General features: G+C 51.7%; 1 protein-coding gene across 1 annotated transcript in view; it reads right to left on the bottom strand.

The window, feature by feature from the left end:
* PSD2 (pleckstrin and Sec7 domain containing 2) overlaps window positions 1-20,087 on the bottom strand; it is a 42,877-nt gene extending 22,790 nt beyond the window's left edge. The window contains exons 1-7 of the mRNA XM_029960201.1: window positions 20,069-20,087; window positions 19,668-19,767; window positions 12,880-13,368; window positions 10,978-11,172; window positions 6,421-6,501; window positions 5,800-5,912; window positions 3,835-3,893 (exon numbers count right to left, since the gene is read on the bottom strand). Coding sequence (XP_029816061.1) covers window positions 3,835-3,893; window positions 5,800-5,912; window positions 6,421-6,501; window positions 10,978-11,172; window positions 12,880-13,368; window positions 19,668-19,767; window positions 20,069-20,087 — 1,056 coding nt within the window. The remainder of the gene's footprint in view (window positions 1-3,834; window positions 3,894-5,799; window positions 5,913-6,420; window positions 6,502-10,977; window positions 11,173-12,879; window positions 13,369-19,667; window positions 19,768-20,068) is intronic.
* Window positions 20,088-21,633: the final 1,546 nt, after the last annotated feature.

Below are 21,633 nucleotides of genomic sequence, written 5' to 3'. Positions count from 1 at the left end.
TCACAGACCATCTCCTGAAGTGTCCAGGATGGTTCCATCCGCCTCCAGAAGACTCTGGCCTGTAGCCTGGCATTCCTTGGCTGTTGCCAAGTCCCAGCATCAGGAGTCTGTGCAGGTGAGTATGGAGCTGGGTGCTCAGTGAGAAGAGCAGGTGCCATGTGAAAGCCCCAGGAAGAGAAGGAGTTTTCCAGGACCTAGAGGGTGTGAAGGGTGGCTGCTGGAGTGCTCTCCCAGCATTCCCTCTGTGAGGTGTTAAACCACTTGAGCTTCTGGGCTGGAGGCCCTGGGAATCAAACCTCTCAGCTCAAAGTGGTGACTGCAACACATCTCCAGAGCTCCCCAGCATGAACATCATGCCCTTAGCAGGTCCTGCTTCCACTCAGGCCCTTTGACCTCTCCCAAATACTCTTCTTCAGGGGAAGACACCCAGGCAGCTCCATTTCTGCTCCAGCATGAAGTGAGGGGTCACTGTTCTGACGGGACCAAGGTAGTGGAGGTGTTCCAGGCTGCAGGAGCAAAATCACCTCCCTGCAGGGAACCAACCCATACCAAGGAGCCCTGGGCCCCACAAACCTGCTGAGGGCAGACTGGGGGCACCCTGCAGGTGATGCCAGTGGCTGCTCCTGCCTCAGAGCTCTTCAGCTCTCCTAGTGCCACTGACACAGCAGTACTGCCAACACCAACCTGTGAGCTTGGCTTAAGGAGGAGATCACAGGGTTTGTAAGATTAATGATGGACATATGGAGTCAGGAGCTGCCCAGGATCCCATGTCAAGCTTTCTTTGGTGGCCATGAGAACTGCTTTTTGAACAAATCACAATATGATTCCAGAAGCTGGGCTTTGCTAAAGTATCAAAATGCCCCCACGAGTGCTGATGATGCTCAAGTGTTCGTTTGTCATTGTCCTTTTATGGCCAGGAAGGAAAACACCGACAGTGGAGAAGGAGACATCTCAAAGCTGTGCCTCCACGGGGCAGGGCAGTTCTTACTTTGCCATAAGATCTCCTGGAGCAAAAACACCACCAGCAGAGCAAGGCAGAGAGTTGCAAAGACGTGGCTTGTACTACAAGGCTTGGAATGTTTAGTGACTGCTGGCTTTTCACACCAACTCCTGGTGCTTCCATGAATGGGGAATGTCTCATTTTAAAGACAGTTTTCTGGGCAATCTGGAAACAGAGTCTGAGTGCACCTGTGGTAGGAAATCAACAGTACTAAGGGCAGGTGCAAATCTCCTGTTTTAGAGCCAGTGTTGTTACCTTCAGGCCTGGACTCAGTGTGTGTGTCACGGTCCCTGCTGGAATGCTGAACTAGACCATTCCAGGGGCACTGCTGTGGGGAACTGCCCCTTTACAGAGACACATCAACCCCCCTTTCCTCCCCAGAGGAACTTCCCACTCTGGCAATGCACAGTAAAACACTGCAACACACACACACAAGACTGAAAAAAGGAAATAAAATTAAAAGTGATATGGAATATCATGGCAGCGTCTTTAACAAGAAGGGCTGGCAGATCAAGTCACACATTCCCAGGTACACAGCAGTTTATGGAGGTTCCTTTACACCAGGAGCATTTCATGGGATGCATATCAGCTGCTAATGGCTTGCCAAGGGAAGAACATTGCACAATCACTTAGGAATCCACACAAACAAAAACCCTTACTGTTTTTAACACAAAAAAAAAAAAAAACACAAGTCAAATGCCAGTGCTTCAAAGCAAAACACTAGAATGACTGCACTTACCACCTGGTAAAGGGTTAAAGAGCAGAAAGAGAAGTTCCAGGAGCAGAAGGAAATTTAAAAAAAAAAAAAAAAAAGAGGAAAAGGAGAAGAAGAAATTAATGTTATACATGCAGAAAAATAAAGAGAAGATTTTTTCAAAGAAAAGCTCAGGTATTTCCACACCTGGTCAAAAGGAAGTTATTTTTATTTTGCCTAGGTATCACGAGAACATTTCTTCTTACCAGGCCTCTTAGCCAGCTTGTCAATGAAAAATAGAAATGGTAAGGTTTTGGAGGTTAAGGTAGGTTTTTTGGCCTTTTCAATAATGTTTGTCTTCCCAGAGGCATATCTTGGATCTGTTTTTTCCTTAAAAAAAAAAACTAGACTAAATAAGATTATTTTGGACTGAAGTCACATAGTTTGCCTTCTGCCACAATGGAAATGCTTTGGTGGAAGTATTTCCTTGGCTCCAACGGTTTTGGCAGAAGGATGAGTGCAGAGATAGGTTACTGGGAGCCATGTGGGTGGGAATGGACCCAGAGGCCAGAGTGACACTGGTCATAGCTCCCTGTTCCCAGAGGATGAGGCCATGGCAGCTGTAGGCAGCTTGGTGCAGGCCACATCTGGAAAGGATGTCACAGTGCACATCTGGACAGGATCCCCCTAAAAAACCAGTCACTCCCTTCACTGGCTGCTGTGCTGACACTGTCACTGCCATGAGGGCAATATCTGTGTTGCAGTTATGGGAAGGGTCTCCCAGGTGGGCCCTCAGGATGGCCCTGGTGAAGTTGGTGGCCTTTGCATCTTTGCCCTCCTCGGTGAAGAGCGCTCATGTAGTGCCCTCTTCCCAGCCCCACAGAAAAAGGCTCCCCTCAAACGTGATTATAAACCAGCATGAAACAAAGAGAGGTGAGTTATGGCCTTCTGAGCTCTCATTACAGGCTAATGAAGAGAAAATCAGGGCAAGCCTGTGCAGATGGACAGCAAAGGGTTACCAGTGGAGGCAGAAGAGGAGCCTGATGACGACCTTGAAAATCCTGGGTCATGCTCAGGCTGCTGTAACAAACTCCAACCCTGTCCCCTTCCATGTCCCCTCCACCTTCTGGGGGGTCTGCAGCTCCAGGTCTCAGCTCTCAGAGGGGCAATGAAAGAAGGTACCTAATCAGCCTGAGAGCTGAGGAGCCCCTCTACCCCTGGAAAGGGAGCACAGCCCTTGGAGCCTCACAGCTGCTCTACACCTGCACCATGAAGCTGGAGAGCAGGGAGGGGACGTGGGTCAGCAGTGCCTTCAACCTCAACACTGAGCAGGGCACAGGGTCCACTCCCAGAGGTGTGGCTGGGAAATGGGTCTCCAGAGGTGCACAGTGTCCCAGTGCTGTCCCCTTGGACAGGTCTAATCTCCTTCCTGGAGTTATTTTTCCTCCCTCTCTCCTCTGCTCTACACATTCTGGTTGATCTTTTAAGACCAAATCCAACCTACTCCATCAGAAAGAACCTCTAAAAGGCGGTGAGAGATCTCACAGCTTCTGCTCTTCTCCAGCCACTCTTTTGGGCACTGAGCTCTGCTCACACTGCTCTTTGTCTCCAGAGGCCCCTCTGGTATGAAATTCTCCTGCTACATCTTGGGGAAAAGGAACAGCTGAGATTTGTTTCATGTTTTGGGAAGGAAATATGAAATCTAGACCTGTGTGAAACAACTGACCCCCTTGCAGCAGTTTCTGGGACAAGGGGAGCCTCAGGTGCCTGCAGCACAAGAAGTTGCAGCACAAGTGGTGCTGCTGTTCCCAGACCAACAGAGAATGGTGGGGAAGACCCCAGTGAGAGCTCCTGGGACAGGGCTGATGTGTGCAACAGGTCCTGGGGGGAAAGCTGCACTGCCTGTCCCTCTAAAGGATAATTGCTGTCAGCAGGAGACAGGCCTTTGGCTTGAGTGTGGAGTGACATTTGTGTGTGGACTGTCCCCAGGTCTGGGTCTGGCACCCAAAATTCCTCCTGGAGCTGGTCAAGTACTCTCTGCCAACCTATTTCAATTTTCCAGCAACACATTGAGCATGAGGGAAGAGACCCCTATACTGGGAAGGGACAAAGGATGGATACATCTCCAAGGACTACTTACATGGCCGTGCAGGTCTGTGTTTAGCAGCATCAGGGCACAGGTGAGGGTGTGAATCCCATCTGAAACACACAACAGTCACACAGCTATGGCTGATTACTCCCCTTCCCAGGCAGTTTTGGTGTTTGCTGTCTTGGCAGCCCACCTATTGCAGAACCAAGGCCAGTTGCTATGGCTGGGGACCTTAAAGAATACCTGTTTCATTCAACTGAGTAAGACAGTTTAAAAAATTACAAAGTCATCCTCTTCTCCCTCTAACTCTGCCTTTTCCTGAAACAATCACCAGGGAACTGTCTTTAAAGCAGTTTTGCCAATTGCTTTCTAAAGACCAGACTTTCTACTAAGTCTTACTCCATTTCCATGAACCAGATGATCTTTAAGGTCCCTTCAAACCCTTTCTATGATTCCATGGTTTCCATTTTGTCCTGATGTCACTGCAGATGGGGCAGAGACCCCAGCAAACAGAGTTGGTTTGCCCCAGTTGGTCATGGTGACCTCAGGGGTTTGTCCTGAGGTCTTTGGCCATCAGTCCCTGCCAGTCTCTAAGCTCTTGGGGCTGTATGGAACAGTGACAAGTCCTGAGCACTCCATGCTCAAGGCCAAGCTCTTTTTAAGCACTTTTTAAGTCTCTGTGGGAGGTTCTGGGCCAACATTAGGCTTTGCTATATAACTTTGGTCAGGTAAATCATGTCCCACATGGCCCCAAGGTGGAGCTGGTGTCCCAAAACCTGCCATTCTCTCGCTGTTCCTCGGCTCAGTTGCACTCACTTTTTCTCTCAGCTCACACAGCTGAGAGTCAGAACACAACCAGGTAGTTCTTCCACGTCTGGGCTTCATCAGTACAGGAAAGGAATAACAAGACACAATTCTCTGGGAGAAAAACCAGGGTTGGCCCCTTCTCCCAGGCAACGAGCAACAAGACAAGAGGAAATGACCTCAAGCTGTGCCAGGAGAGGTCCAGGCTGGACATTGGGAAGAATTTCTTCACTGAAAGGTTGGTAAAACATTGGAAGGGACTGCCCAGGGAAGTGGTGGAGTCCCCATCCCTGGAGGTGTTCAGGCAATGACTGGATGTGGCATTTAGGTCCCATGGCCCTGGTCTGTAGGGTTGGGAGGTGGATGCAACAGAACCAGGGATCACTTCCAGAGGGAAGTGTTGGAGAGGAGTCAGAACTTGGCCTGTGGGATATTTCAGCTGGGGACTGCTGCTGGAAATTCAACCTGCAGTTTAATGTCTCCAGGTGCAGGACCCTTCCCAGGGAAGTTCATCTTTGGATCAGTGGGGGAGAACATCACACAAACCCAGGGAAATGAAACATGGAGGGGGGAATAACTGGCAGCTGAGAGCAGGGCAGCAGCCTGATTCCACCCATGGAGGGCATTTCCAGATGCCTTTTAGCAGGTGTGTAGAGGCACTTATGGAAGTGCAAACATGGGCATGCTCGTGTCTGGGTGTGTGTCTGTGTGTGCACACGTGTACCAGGGATGACCTTTCCCACAGAATCATAGAATCAAAAGACCTCTAAGATCATCCAGTCCAGCTGTTGACTCAGCACCGCTGTGTTCATCACTGAACCATATCTCCAAGTGCCACATCTTCTGAACACTTCCAGGGATGGTGACAGTGTAGAATTATTAAGGTTGGAAAAGACCTTTAAGGTCATCGAGTCCAACAGTTAACCTAAAAATGTCAGAAGAAACTATATCCACTTAAAAAATAATGTGGAGAGACTGAAAGTAGCTCTGAAAATCTGCAGCTACAGCGAGCCCAGAATTCTACCCAGCTGTGCTGTTTTGTGTTACAGCTGGAGATGTGGGGAACACAAATCCTGTGTGGGGCAGGCCAGCAGCTTTCCTCAATCCACATGGAAAGGTCTCCTGGCACTCAATGTCTGCACCCAGCATGCCCAGTCCCTCCCAGGGCAGGGATAACAGTGAGGGTAGGATCCCAGGGACAGGGGGTTGTACCTTCAGACGTACTCTCCTCTGGGTTGCACTGGCAGTACCGCCGGGAGAAATGGATCAGCACCCGCTCCCGCTCCTGCGTCTCTCCCATCAGCGGGAATGCCTTCAGGAACGTCCTGCAGGAACAAAGGGATACCTAGAGACCTTGTGGATCAGTCTGCTGGGCAGTGTCCATGCTAAGGAGTGAGATGGGAAGGGGTCCTTTATCCTCCCCCAGCCTGTGCACCCCAGGCCCTGCAGGTGGGATGCGAGGGGGTCTCTGGAGCCAGTGCTGACTGTGCAGGGAAGTGCTGCCAGCTGAGCTCTGCCCCACCCCTGGCTCCATGGCACCAGGACGGGTTGCCCATCCCAAGGGAAGAAGTCGCTCCCACTTGCCCCGGTTTTGTACAGGATGGGATTCCTGGGAAAGCTGCTCTCCACCACGGGGGAGCAGGTTGGGGACCCTCCCCTTGAAGTGCACTTTTGGCGGCAGCACCTTGTGCCAAACGTGCCAAAGCAAAGATTAAACGACAGCCTGGAGCTCCCCCCTGTCCCTGCTCCTATCACATGGGAGGCCCCCACGGTGCTGGGAAGCCTGGAGGAATCCCCACTGCCCTGCTCCATCCATCCCAGAGCCCAGCTCACCTGAGTGCTTTGTCAAGGGTCAGGCCAGTGAAGTCAAAGAAGCTGAGATACTCCTCTGCTACCAACTTGCTAAATTCATTGCTGTAATTAAAGAGGGAGTAGTCAGCCCTTTCATCAGGGAAGAAGATACTGTCCACAGGAGGAACAGCAGACTGCTGCCTCCTGGCCAGCCCAATCACAGCAAGACATTGCAGATGTGATTCCAGACCCCGGGGGACTTTGGGCTTAAAAAGGACAGTAACATTCCTGCAGGCAGCCCCAGACACCTGAGAATGAGAGACACTTCCCTTGCTCCACCCCTCTTGTGCTGCTGGCCAGGCAGAGCCTCCTCCCAAAGCATCCATGAGGAGGAGGAGGCCATAAGGATGTCCTGTGCTCATCCAACACCTACTCCTCTCCCATTGCTGGACGTGTCTCCTCCTCCCACTGCAATATTCCTGCTCTCCACTCCACGTAGGCTCCCATCCCACCCTCTCACCACAGCACCTTGCTCCCATGGCAGATGGATGCTGCTGGAAACAGGAGCAGGAGGGCTCAGCCAAGCTTCTGGCCCTGCTCATCCCTGAATGCTTCTCCAGAAACCACTGCCCTGCCACGTTTTTGAAGGATGCTTGGAGATGTGTTGTCTTTAGAGCCAGAATGGGGCCTGTGGAGCTCCTCTATTTGCACAGCTCCATGGAAGTGCAAGAGTAATCAATAAAAGTGGGCAAGAAATCAGACATGATCTCAATATGCTCAGCTTTTGCCATATACAATTCCTTTTCCTTCTCCCCACAAAATGAAAAGTGTTTTGCTAAGGATTCCACATCCAAATTCATGCCAAGATGTGTTAAAGCAGAATTCATTGCTTTTCCTACGGCATTATCTCATCTCTGCTGTGAGGTGGATGCTGCAAAGCCTCTGGCGTGGATGCACAACTCACAGCAGGGTCAGGTAGAGCAGCAGGAAAGCTCCAGGGGAGAGTCCCAGGCTGAGTTTTGAGAGGCAGGAGACAAATATTGATGCTGGGGGTTGTGCAGGAGACTGTTTCAAAGCTGTATGAAGCCACAAGGCCTCACACTCGTAAAACAATCCTATCATTTTGGGATCACTAGCTGTGGGAAAGACCCTCATGGACCCACGGCCAAAGCATTTGTCTGAAGCAGTGTCACAGTCCCTGGTGTGCAGATTCCTGCCAGCTTCCCAGGGGGACTTCTCCACTTGTCCTGGAACTTCACAGCAGAAGGTTTGTGAAAGGAGATGTCACCACACCTTCACCTCTGTGGCAAAGGATGAGCAGAACTGAGCAAGCCCCAGACCTCCCCTGGGGTTACCTCAGCTCTGAGCCTGCAGAAGACCTCAAGCATTGGTTGTGCCAGTGCTGGGAACCAGCCAGTGCTCTCCCTGCCCTCAGTCACCCTCTCACACGGACTGTTTTAGTCTCTCAGGAGTAAAGGACTTTCCCCTTCTACTCTGCCCTCGTGAGACCACATCTGGAGTATTGTGGTGTGCAGGTCTGGGGTTCTCAGCACAAGAAAGATGTGGATCTGTTGGAGCAAGTCCAGAGGAGACCACAAAGATGCTCTGAGGGCTGGAGCCCCTCTGCCACAGAGACAGGCTGGGAGAGCTGGGGTTGTTCAGTCTGGGGAAGAAAAAGCTCCAGGGAGATCTGAGAGCCCCTTCCAGTGTCTAGAGGGGCTCCAGGAGAGCTGGAGAGGGACTCTGGACAAGGGATGGAGTGACAGGACAAGAGGGAATGGCTTCCCACTGCCAGCAAGTGGATTTAGATTAGATATTGGGAAGAAATTCTTCCCTGTGAGGGTGGTGAGGCCCTGGCACAGGTTGCCCAGAGAAGCTGTGGCTGCCCCATCCCTGGAAGTGTCCAAGGCTGGATGGTGCTTGGAGCAACCTGGTCTGGTGGAAGGTGTCCCTGCCCATGGCAGGAGGCTGGAACTGGGTGAGCCTTAAGGTCCCTTCTAACCCAAGCCTCTCTATGATTCTTCCCATGATTCTATGAGTCCTTCTGTTTGGGCATCCATTTACCAGGTGTCCTGGGAACCTGCTTGGGCACCCTGTGCCCTGGGCACAGACCAACAGCTGCCTTGTCCTGCAGCACTGCAGCCACCAGGGGAGAGCAGTGTCTGACTCCCACACTTACTCTCAAGCTGAGCTTGAAGGAATGGCCTTGCCCGAGGCTCCCTAAAGCAACAAGACTTGGCATGTCTATACCCAGCACAGATTTTGGGTGGGTTGAACTGCTTTTGAGATGTTTCCATGGCCTACACATGGAGCTACACCTTAATTTACATTTCTAACTAGACCAGGCAGGATGAAGGTGGGTGGGAGCTCCCCTTCACCCCACACTCCCATTGAGGCAGCACAGCCTCAGCTCAGTCAGTGGGCCTTGCTGAAGGCCAGGAGTCCGTGGGGAATTTATGAATCCCAGGACAAGTGGTCTGAGCCAGCTGCTGTGGTACCAGCAGTCCTCATCACACCTTCCTGTGTGCCCCCCTTGGTCCCTCTCTGCCTGGAGAAGCTGCAGGCAGGGGCTGCTGGCTCTGCTGAGGGAACTGGACAGTATCACAGGTCACCTGAAGGCAGCCAGCCCCCAGGAAGCCACAAACTCCTGTGTCTAGCCAGGGGGTCAGCGACATTGTTGGGACTCTTCTCCCTGAGCTCCAGAGCCAGTTAACATGTCCCTGGCCAAGGGATGCCAACATTGGCCATGGAAAGACCATGGCCCACACTAAGGTGGGCTCAGGTGTTTGTTCTGGCCTCCTCATTCAGGAATTGTCCTCCTCTCTCTCTGTGCCAGTCCCAGCCCTCCCTGCAGGAATGGGTGACACTTCCATCACGAAGCTCAGACACCACAGAGACATTCCCACAGGAAGGCATTTCCCATGGGGACATTCCTGCCATCCTTTGGATGGTGGCCTTTCAAGGCATTTCCCATGCGGACATTCCTGCCATCCTCTGGCTGGTGGCCCTGCACACAGACCCCCATCCAACTGAGGTGAAAGGTAAGAGGAGCTCTGTAGACCTTCATCAAGCCTTTTCTGCTTGTTTGACAATGATGAATGGTTTTGGCTTTGGTTTATTGATGAATGGTTTTGGCTTTGGTTTATTTTACTTTTGGCGTTTTGTTTTGTTGTTTTCTTTTTTGTTTTGTTGTTTTCCTTTTTGTTTTGTTTTGTTGTTTTTGAGAAAATTGCCAATGACCACAAAGTAAAAAAGGGCGTAAAACAAGCTAAATAGCTTCAAAATGAGATTTCACTTTTTGCTCAGCCCTCCTACATGGAGCTGACCTCAAAGCACCACTTAAACTTACCCTGCTCCCACCACCACAGGTTTGTCTTACATTGTCTTAAGTGAGAAAGACCAACTTAACCCACATCTATCTTCATCCTTCTCCCTTTCCTGCTCCATAACAGGAGCCTGCAGCTCTGTTCAGGCCTTATGCCAGGAAGTGGTTCAGATGTCAAAACCCAGCTGATTAAAACGAAACTTTTATTTCAAAAGCTGTGTGAATTCCCAAATGTGGGTCCCCCAACACCCTCCCAAGGTGTGAGGATTGCAGGGGTGAGTGAGGACTGCAGGAACTAGCAAAGGAGTAGACTCAGAGAACCATTGCTTGGAACTTACTCCCCCTCAATGAGCTGTCATGGCAAATTTGAAAGAAAGGAGAAGGATGTCAGACCTGAGGCAGCAGCAGCCAGCAATGCACCTGCTACAAGAACCACAGCAAAAGAGAAGGATGGGGATGCTGCCAGGTGATACAAAGGGCCTCTCTGGGAGACCAGTCCTGGGCTCCTTCTGTCCCAGGACTAAGCTGGGAGTCACAGACTATCCTTGCTACTGAAAGGTTGGGTATTCACTGAGGTACAAGGTGTGTTCTGCTGATCTGGGCAGGAGGGAGACATTTCAAGGACAAAAAAAAAAAATAAATCCCAGCAACATGGGTTATATCTGATCCAGGCAAAGGATGATGGGGATTGGTGCCTTCACACCCACTGGCATCCTAAAATAATCTGTTACTGCCACACTCATTACTGTTACTCTGTCTCTTAGAAATCTCTGCAACTCTCCCACTTTTGAGTATTTGAATAAACACTTTTTATTTCCCTTCTGCTCTACCCAGGCAAATCTACCAGCTGAAGTGCTTGGACCTCTGGTGTTGCTCTCCTGCCATCTTACAGACTGGGTTGGGAGGCTCTGCAGCAGGAAGGTTTTGGGGTGCAGACATGTAAAACCTGGGGACTGGCAGGGATCCCTGTGACAATCCAGGTCTGGATGCTAAAACCTTCATCCTGGGGATTTGCTGTAGTCTTCCTGGGCCCTTACCAAACGCAGGAAGCTCTCGGTTCTGATGGGCAGCAGCTTGTGGCAGCTAATGCCCAACATCTCAGGCAGCTCGTAGGATTCATATTTTAAGGGCACTGGGCCAGTTTCAGCTGGAAGGATCTCCAACAGCCCCATCCAGCAACCAGGTTTGCCCCTTCCAGTGCTCCCCAGACCCTCCCCACCACTGTGCTCCAGGCTGCCGCCTCTGCCACCCTCTCCCACGGCGGCCCCGCTCACTTTTTGCCGAGCTGCCGCGCCACGTCGCAGCGCTTGAAGCCCTCCAGGTTGTAGAGGCGCTTGGCCAACCTCTTGGCAGCCTCGCTGTCCGCCCTGCAGCCGTTGGCCAAGGTGTCCGTGCTGCCCTGGTCCAGCTGCTCCGTGCTGCCCATGTCGGAGTCGGAGTCGGACAGGGTGTCCTTCAGGCTGGCGTCGCTGGACGGGAACAGGGGACGCTCAAGGAGCAGCCGTGTGACCCCGTGGAACCCACCCAAAAACGTCCACGTTTCCATCTCTTCTCGTCCTCACCAAAATGTATGGAAAAACCCCACGTTTATGAGGTGGGCTGTAAGGGTAGAAGACCCTTCTGGGAGGTTTATTACGAGGAGATCAGGGCTTATTTTGCTTAGGAAGACTTTCCTAATGGACTGGAAGAGCCATTTTTCCCAGAGCCAGTTTTAGATGTTTTCTTCTCCTGCATTCTAGAGAAACTCTCCCTGGTATGAGAAAAAGATAAGTACTTGCAGATATGTTTAAGGGCCCCCACACTGGGGGGATCCAGGGATGACAAAAGCCCTGAGAAAAGCAGGGGGTGTGTCTTTCCCCAGGCCCAATGTTTGAAATACTGTTGAGGTTAATGTTCTTTAAGTCCAGTGTTCTCCACTTTGGAAATATATTTTCCTACAATCCTTCCACTGCCTGGCATTTTGGGGATACATATGCATTACCTTTCTTCACAGGACATTGGACAAGCCTAATGAAATGGCACGATTTAATTTCAAATTAAAGGCTGCAGAGAGAGTGAATTCTCCCTGAGTAATGAGGATGTATCAAAGTAAGCAGCCCCAACACCTTTTGAAGCTTCCTCTCTCTCCACTCATGTGGAAAGGGATGCCAAGCTCTTTCCAAGCTGTGGACATTCAGGAAATTCTAAGGATAGATAATATGCTTTTCAGTTCAGCTTATTTGCTGGGGAGGAGAAACTGCACTTGTACAAATGGTGTCAATGGGACTGGCACCAAACCTGCTGTTGCAGGTGGGCTGCTCCTCTCCCAGCTGCCTGCTGGCCTCGTGGCCAACTGTTGCCATGGACAACACGCCGGGCAGCCCTGCTGGCACCATGTAGGTGGGGATACAGCCCTTTATTTTCCTGTCCAAGGCCAGTTATAGCACCTATTGATTCATTTTTGAACAGTGTGACTCACTGAAGGCCTGGGAGCTGGACACAGAACCTTGCTCCAGCTCTCCCTCATGCAGGGGAGTGCCCTACAGATGAGCTGCTGCTTCCCAGGGATGATGGATTGGGTCTGAGCTGGGGCAGAGGATGAAGTCTCTGCTGTTCTTCTCACTGTCTGCAGAAGAACCTTTAGGGAGGCTTTTACAGGGGTATCTAGTCCTAAATAAAGCCCTGAGGTTTCCCTGCACTTCAGAGCACTTTTGGGAGTGCACCTGACTGCCCCCAACCTGCCAAGGTGTCAGGTAGACGAGTCAGGGGTCTGCCCAGAGCAGCCTCAGCTTCACCTGCTGTAAGGACAGACGGGGTTTGTGAGCAGCCAGAGGGATGGTGATGCCCTGCAGAGCCAACACGACCACCAAGTGCAGAGCTTTGGCTTTTCCTGGGATCACAGGACTCCTCAGGATCCTGCAGCTCACCTGTGGTTTGGGGTTCTGGCTTTGAGCACAGGGAGGACTCAGACACAGCCCTGCTGGACTAACTGGATGAGACCTTGGTCCCCAGTGCAGTCCTAACCCACAGGCAGCAAAGCTCTTCTTGGTGGTGTTTGGTCTCTGCCACGACAACACCAGAGAGGAAGCACAAGGGATAAAGGAGCAGCTCCATCTCTAACACGTCCACTGAGCCTTGCTCCTGGACTGGGATCCCATAAGACAAGGAGCCACTGCCCAAGAAATTCCCTGTCTTACCTGATGGAGTTAATGATCTTGGTGGCATCTTCCTCCGACCCCTCCACGTGGAACCCATTTGGGATACTCTTCAAGGACAACCGGCTCAGCACATTCTCTGACCTGCTGCTGGTAATAGAGTGCCTTAGAGGGCTCCCAAAATCCCCCTCTGCTGGCTTTGCTGCTCCCTGCTCTTGCTTGTCAGCAGCCATGTGGTGAAGGGCTTCTCTCTGCTGGGCTGCCAGTTTCTGCTCCAAGAGCTCGGGGCTCTCCTTGGCCCTTTGCTGGATCAGGGGGGTGAGCGGGGCCTCAAAGCTGACACAGCTGTCGGTCTCGTCTGTGAGGGAGAGGACATCCAGAGAGTCCAGGCTGCTGTAGTACGTCCCTTTCATAAGGTCGGACTCAACAATCTTCTCAAAGGTCGAGCTGAAGCCATCCCTGATGTCTTTGAATTGAAAATGCTCCCTGTCATCATCGCTGCAGCTCAGCTTGGCATCTCCAGAAGCAAACCTGGACCAAAAGGGGAAAACACAAAAATACTGTCAAGGCAATTCTTGCCCTGTTCCACTTGGAGCTGGGAGGCAGGAGAAGAGGCAGAAATGGACACTGTGATTACAGACCCTTGGGACCTTTCTGTGGTTTAACCTGCTTGATTCCTGATTTTATTACAAGTTTCTACAGCTGAAAAAGGTAGAGTTTTGTGATGAGCAATCCCAGGGGCCCAATCAACCCTTAATTTGCTCATGTCCCAGTAAAAAGCCAGACCTCTGAACTGGAGACGTTTGCACATGACACCTGCTACTGGATCCAATGCCAGAATGGATTTAATCTTCCTTTAAGTGTTCCAATTACGGCTACTTCAAAAGCATGAAAATCCTGAAGGCTGAGGATATTTCATCTAAGTTTGGATGTCAGCAGCAAATGTCTTTGATCCCTTTTACAGAGGAGGAAAACTAGAAGCTTTTAGGGAGCAATCCACGTGCTGTAACTTCAGCCTCTTCCCTTAGATGAGGCACCCTGGAAGTGCAAGGCTGCCTCCAAAGAGTGTTCTCTCCACTGAGAGGGACGTGAAAGGTGACAAACATCCAAGCAGGGGAGGCTCCATCCTGTTTTACAGATGGCCTGGGGGATTCAGGCACAGCATTACAGGCTGTGAGATGCAAGAACCTAAAAACACAGCTTCCAGGGTTGCTGGAGGACTGTCAGCAACCCTGAATCTGCTTAGCTTTGGGTGCAGAGGCACACATTCCAGCGCACATCTCAAACAAACCCGCACTGGGAGAATTAATCTGAGTCAAATCCAGCAATAGTCTCTGACTGAGAGACCTGGAGAACTCATGGAACAGAGCAGGACCTGCCTGAGATACCCCAGGGTCTCAGGTGAAACCTGCCTCCCCACTTCCAGCAGCCACTGGCAGAGGTCCATTTGCTCTGTCACAGTCCCACATTTCGTGGGTGACACAGGTAAAAGCTACAGGAACATTTCCTCCACCTGTCACAGAGTTCACTTTCCTCACAGCAGCACATACAGTCAGAGGTGCACATAGCCCTGTTGTGGCAGTGAGGAGAGGGCACAAAGCTACCAGGCTTCTTGTTCCCCATCTCTGCAAGAAAAATGCTCATGGAAAAGAATTTGAGCAAAGGCAGATTTTCCTGTTTCTGACGTGCCAGGGTGAGAGCCACTGAAAAGCAGAGGCCAACTCTGCTCTCAGGTTTCTTATTTCTCTGTGTGCCAAGAGGCTGAGGAACCCAAGCAGGTCAGGGCCCATGAAATGGCTGTGCCATGCCACCTTCCCTTCTTTGAGACGCTGCAGGTTGGTCAGCTGCAGCAGGAAAAGGGTATCCCAGCACAGCAGGGAGCAGGACAGACCCACCTGAAGGGCTGTGCAAGGAGGGCGACAACCACGTGTGGCCTACACCAGTCATGAGACCTGACAGGCCCCAAACCCCAAGGTTTTGCACCCTTTAAAGTCCCCTCTGATGTCTCAGCCATCAGCGATGCTGTTTTCAAGCCCAGCTCTGCATCCACATGGGTAAAAACTTACATGAATCCAGAGGCTCACATAATCCCTTGATTTCAAGAGCTCAAGGCTTTAGAAAACTGTCACCCGGTTCATCAGAGCTGGCCATGCCTCAAAACAGCAGAAATGAGACAGAGGGCAGCAGCTCCAGCCCAAGGAGCCCTCAATCCCCAGGACAGCTTGTCTTCACAAACCCATCTTTCCCTGGAGGGTGAACTGCAGTGCCTGGCCATGACAATGTGGACTGGAAAGATCTCCTTCCACAAAGCAGGAGGAACCTTAAAACCTTCATCTCCTTGTGACAGGAAGGACTTTACAGCCTAAATTACACCCAGGGATGGGAGTTCTGGACCTGCCTGGCAGACTATCCAGTTGCCAAACTTCTTCCAACAGCCTCCATCCCCAGTGAACCTCCACAGTCCCTCCCCTCCAGAGGGTCTGTGTCCTCCATGCACCAAGGAAGAACCCTGGGGATTTGTGGTTTCTGCAGGTGCTCCAAGAGAGCCACAACACCACCCCTTGGCCTGCATTGCTTCACTGCAATCACCAGTGGAATGGCTTTGTGTGAGAGCACCTGAGCAGGAGGGCTCATCCCCGTGAGGCTGGGGGAACAGCAGGCGTTTCCAGGGTGCTGTGCACAGCAGCTGGGCCTGTGGGTGTTCTCCTGGGTGCTCCTGGCTATCACACCCACCAACAGCCATCAAGCCCTGCACCTCCTGGTTATTACTTAGCAGGTCCCACTGCCATAATCCCAAGCCAGACAGGTCCCATCCTCTCACCACACTGAACAGAATCATTTCCATTGACTGTTCACACCACAGACCTGGCATATGCCAGACCTTTACTTATCCCTTGAGCCCAAACTCACAGCAGGCAGCAAAGGGAGAAGTCTGTGTCCACAAATGTCCAGCAAAGGCTTGTGGAGATCAAGCACAGGAGCAGAAGCCATGGTCCTAGGATGGTCACAGTTCATAGAATGGTTTGATTAGAAGGCACTGTAAAGCTCGTCTCATTCCACCCCTACCATGGGCAGGAACACTGGTCCATTATCCAAGTTGCTCCAAGTCCGCCGTCAACTGGCTTGGACACTTCCGGGATCCAGGGGCGCCACGCTTCTCTGGGTAACCTGTACCAGGGCCTCCCCACCCTCACAGGGAGGAATTCCTCTTTAATCTATCCCTTGTCCTCCTTCATCTTAAGACCGTTTCCCCTTGTACTGTCATTACATGCCCTTGTGAAAAGTCCCTCTCAGTGGGCATCAAGCACATCACATCTCTCCTTGCCCAGTCCCAGAGAAGACAGAGGACAAAGAGACTGCACAGTTTACACTAATCCAGGAGCACCATCTGCATCCCATACAAGGAAAGCCAGGCTAAGGTAGGAGACGGGGAAAGACCTCACTGGTGTGAATGAACCCGACGTTGCCTCCCCACGGAGAGGTGTCGCCTACTTATTACACAGCAGGGAAGGCAATTGCTCTGCTGAAATAAGGAGTTGTATATTTATGTGCATTGTAATCACAAATTTTTGTAAGTGTATTGCAGGAAGAACACGGTGTCAAATTGCCTGTGCTGCCTTCCCTGTCTCTGGAAACTCCGGTTTATTGCTTACAGTGAGGCACACAGAGCAGGGCAACCAGGGATGGCTGAGCTGAACCACCCTGCAGTTGTATGCACTGAGTTGTTTACATTTCATTTCTCACCTGTTAATTACTTGTTATAAAGTACAGCCTATCACAGAATCACAGAATCACAGCACATCCTGAGTTGGAAGGGACCCACAAGGATCACTGAGTCCAACTCCTGGCCCTGCACAGGACACCCCAACAATGTTCAGCTTGCTGTCACAAGTTTGCTGTGTTGGTGGAGTGGGGAAGTCCTGCCAGAGAAGGACATGAAGGAAATCAGGATTTTCTTGCCTATGTGCTGCAGGCTTTTTGCAAAGTTTTTCTGAAACTTTATACGATGGAATTTGAATTTTTCGACAGCTATAGGTTGTCATGGGTGGAAATGTGTGGGCAAAGGCTGCAGTCCCAAAACTGCAGGGACTAAGTGTGTCTACAAGTCAAAGGTGGGGATTTCTCTATTAAAAGTTTGACTTTTTTGCATGAGTTCATGGGGCTGAAAGCAGACAGTATCATTCGCTGGTGGGCTCTCAGTTTGACTGCAGAGCTGTGACCTCCCTGAGATCAGCAGGGCCAATGTTGGGGGCTTCTGGGAAGGTGAAAGATCTTTGGGCAGCACAGCCACCAGGACAGGAAAAAGGGGCTTTGACAAATGGTGTATCAGTCTGGCAATGGATGCCGTGGGATAAACCAGAAAGGGGAAAAGGGGATGTGGTTAATGACAAAATGAAGCACAAGCATTAAAGCTTTGGCTGTATTTCCTGGAGTTTTTTACCAACCATTTCCTGCATAGACCACTTCCTGCCTTCAGCAGGGCAATCATGGTTCCTTTCTCCAGCTCCACCATGGAGTGATGACCTTGAATGACTTTTCCCCCTTTAATTCTCCATTGGTTCAGCAGGAAGAGCAGGACTCATCCCCTCCTTCTAAAGTCCTTCAAAATTCAGGGACAAAATGCATCCAGCAGCAATATGTGGACGATGACAAGTGATTTGTCATCAGGAACAAGTTGACTGCTCATCAGTAAAACGTCAGGCCAGGTTCTCCTGTACCCAGAACGGGTCATTGCAGACACAGCAACTCCCCAAAGGGAGAAAAAAAACCTGGGGAAACTCAGAGGTGATGTGGGATGACAGTGACTTCCCGGTGCCTCGGTCCATCTGTCAGCTTTGCTTCTGCTGACCCACGTTGATCCAGGAGAGCCAGACAGTCCATATGGGCAGGACAGACCAGCTCCCTGCTGGGTTTGGCCCAGCCACACATTTCTGCCATTTAGCCCAAAGAATGGTGGTCAAAGTCCTAACAAGCCTGAACACAGTGAGCTAAACCCCATCCGCAGGCAATAAGTGCTTTCCCAGATTTCAGATGTGTCCCTGAAGTTTTCCAGCTGCCCTTCTGCCTTTGAATATAGCGTGTGACTTGTCCCTTGTGCATTCAGCTTCCCAAAAGACTTATTTGCTATCCAAGTGAATATGTTTAGAGTACAAGATCACGGGCTGTGCATGCAGAGCCCAGTCAGGTTGCATCAGCTCCACATCCTCAGCCTGCCACTTCTCCCAATTCATGCCCAAGTACCTTAAAATAATTGCACTTGCAGTGATTGCAGCAGCATTCTCTGACCACTTCTAGCTTCCTCTTGAACTCATAGCCTCTGCCAGAGAGCCACCTACCAAGCAAATATGATTCCCTTGAAACCTGAGAGACTTGCAGATATCCAAGATCTGCCTGCATAGCTTATAGGGCTCGTGGGACCTGCCTGGGGACAGGCTCCCTGAACTCTCCACGCAGCAGCAGCCTGCACTGGACACTCTTCCTCTTCAATACCCTCAGCTGTGCTCGTTGGAACTGTGCTGCTGCTTCTTGTGGGAGGCCTTGAGTAAAACAAACCACCACCTTTTTATAGGGGAGCCTGTTCAACACCGGAGAAGCAAAGAGGGAGGGACTCCTGCCATCAGCCCACACCCTGTGTGGCTCCCCAGCTCTGCTGACACTCCTGCCCACACTCCAGACAGTGCTCCAAACGACCACCACAGCCTGCAGCCTGCACTGGGCTAAAGCCAGGAGCTGATCCACAGGCCACCTTGGCCACCCTGTCCTTTCCACACCTTCTCCTCAGAAGGCCATGCACCTCTGGGACAACCTCTTCTCCAGCCCCTCCTGCTTGCAGCATCTCTCCCAGCCCGGGGTAGGTACACAGGCAGGGCTGTAAAACTCACAACAGGCATCAACCCTGGGTGGCTACAGTTCCAGAGCCCTGGCTGATTTCTGGTGGCAAAGGGAAGCATCCATACCACTCCCACAGGAATGGCACGGGAAGCACCCCACCTCACCCCAGTGACCTGTCATTCCCCTCAGCCCCCAACCTTCAGAGCCCCAGGGAGTTCTAGAAACTTGTGGAGGCATAAAATCTGCCCCAGCCTGGAGAGTCCTCCTGTGAGCCAGGCTGACAGCACAGAGGACTCAGGGTCCGAGGGGCATTGCACATGTGCTGGTTTGTCTCAGGCACTTGAGAATAGGATGACATTCACATCTTTTGTCTCACACTGCTGCCCCTGTGCCACCCAGGCACTGGTAACACCTGCCACAGGAGCAGCAGAGAGCAAAGCTCAGTGTCTTGCCCTCTCTTGGATGCACAGCTGTCACCCGCTAGCCCAGGGACTGCCAGAACTAGCCATGCTGCCAGAGACTTCCAGGGCACACCAATCCCCCAGACCAGCCTGGCCCTGCACCATCCCCAGGCTGTCATACTTGCCCTAAGCAGTCTCAGGTAACTCTGCCTTAAGTGCTGCAGCTGAATTCCCATCTTGTGAGACATGCTCAGAGTGAGCACAAACAGCACCCAGCACTCCTGAGATCCCAAAAGCTTCTCCTTCACCTCAGTGATTCTGTGGGCAGGCACTGGCTCTCATCACAGTTTTTCTGCATTTGTAACAGGGACAAATTGCGTGAGAAGTCCAGAGAGAAAAGTCAGAAACAGGGGAAAACTCTGTGAGAAGCCCAGAGAGAAACAAGAGTGAAAAGCCACAGTCAGCCATGAGAGCAGCTGCAGCTTCTTAAGCTGATGAGTTACACACGGAGCAGAGTAACTCGAACCGAGGAGCCTGGAAAACAACACGCACACATACACGAGAGCTGAGCCAACGCCACGACGGCTCCACACTCACCCGAACTGCTCCTCTGCCTCGTCAGCGCTCAGAGCCTCCGAGGATCCCAGGACGCTGTGCCACCGCTCCTTGCTGAGGGCCCCTCTGGGTACTCCTCGAGCTCGGCGGACCGTGGGACGGGGCCGCTCTCGCTCATGTTCCGCTTGTTGTCCCGGCGCTCAGCTCAGGCTCGCCACTACCTACAAGGGGAAAGAAAGCATGTCATGGACACCGGCACGGGCTGTCAGAAAGGCGCGGGCTTTTGACAGCACCGCGGTAGCGATCTGAAGCTCCCACCCCTCCTCAAATCCTCAGTGTAAAAGTAAGGAAGGACCTTAAGGACTAGTGCTCCTTACTCGGCACAGATCCGGAGAGGAAAGTCTGCTCTTGTGGCCCTGAAACATTGGGGCCCGGGCACCCACCTTCTCCTGCTGCTCCCATAACCCCTGTGGGCTCCTGCCAGGGTCTGTGCTCCTGAGGAGGGGTTCAATGGCAGGAACCCTTCCTGGCCAGCATCTCCTGCCTTCACATGGAGAGCTGCACCCATGAAGCTGGAGGAGGAATAGCTGCAGGGGTTCAGCTTGAGGCTTTGGCAGTTTACACGGCTTGCTTCTCCGGAGTTTGGGTTGTCTGTGGTGTGGAAGACAGCCCCAGCCTCAGCACAGGAGACCTGTCCCACACAGGCTGTTAGTGCCCAGGGCTGGGGGCAGGAACAGGGCACAGCTGCCTTTCCCAGCCTGGCTATCAGGGTGCTATCCCCTAGTATTCCCTGCCCACCATAAATAGGTGAAACAGGCAATAGGTGTGATTTATTAGTTTTCTAACGCTTCAAAGCAGCTGTGATGTGCCAACCTGTGTGATTCTCCCTGCTGACTTCGCAGTTCTGCAGAGCATCCTGCCTGCCAGTGCACCACTCCTCTTTTCCCGGCACACAAGTGCTGCTGAAGGGTGTCACAAGCTGCCAGCTAAAACTCTGGCCAAAGTGTCCTGATCGAATGTACCCTGGGATGCTCTCTCTGTAGGACAAGGGAAGGACGCTTCTCTCATTGCACCAAACAAGACAAGTAGCTTTTTGATTTAAAAAAGGCACTTTATTGGCAAACACGCCTGTTGATGCAAAGCTTGCAAGTCTTATGAGCACCATCCTTAGCCGTGGGCTGTAGTCCCACAGTGCCATGTAAGCTTTTCTCCATCATAATCCCCCCAGTTGCAACCAAGTGTCACCAGAATTGACCTCTTCTGGAAGCAGGAGTATTCTGTATGGCCCCCAGGCTGGGCCACTGTAACAGCTGATTTTAGTTTGAAACAAGATGTACCTTCGCAGATATTTTTAAAACATTATCTGGCTTCGTGGGGTTGTCCAGCCTAGAGGAAACAAAGCTCCAGGGAGACCTTAGAACCCCTTCCAGTGCCTAAAGGGGCTCCAAGAGAGCTGGAGAGGGACTTTTCACAAGGGTGTGTAGTGACAGGACAGGGGCAAATGGCTTCACACTGACAGAGAGCAAGTTTAGATTAGAGTTTAGGAAGAAATTCTTGATTGTGAGGTTGGTGAGGCACTGGAACATGTTGCTCAGTAAACCAGAGATTATACCTCTTCTCTGAGCAGCCATGAGGGTGTCCAGGGGTCAGCAAGGGGCTCTGGGTGCTCTGACTTGCTAAGTTTCAGCTCTCATTAGCAGGAAAATCACTAATTGCTTGGCCAGGTCAGCGCTCTACCAGTTCATGGTAACAAGGAGTGCAGGGCTGCTGCTGCCTCTGCCCTTACAACCCCTCACCCTGTGGAGATGTCAGCAGCCTCCTCCCTGCTGCCAGTTCCTCCTGAGCAGGGAAAAGGTGGGATTTGGACCCAAAAACTCCTCTACAGCCTGGGTATGGGCAGATCCACACAGGTATGTGCTGGGCTGCTGGCTGAGCAGGACAGATCGTGAGGGGAACCCCAATTTGTGGCTGACTTTGCTCCGGTCCCACAGCCCAGGCAATCCTGGAC

The sequence above is a fragment of the Manacus vitellinus genome, unplaced genomic scaffold (assembly GCF_001715985.3).
Source record: "Manacus vitellinus isolate BGI_N305 unplaced genomic scaffold, ASM171598v3 scaffold_25_pilon, whole genome shotgun sequence".
Lineage (NCBI taxonomy): Eukaryota > Metazoa > Chordata > Aves > Passeriformes > Pipridae > Manacus > Manacus vitellinus.
This window is presented reverse-complemented; position numbering and strand designations above follow the sequence as displayed.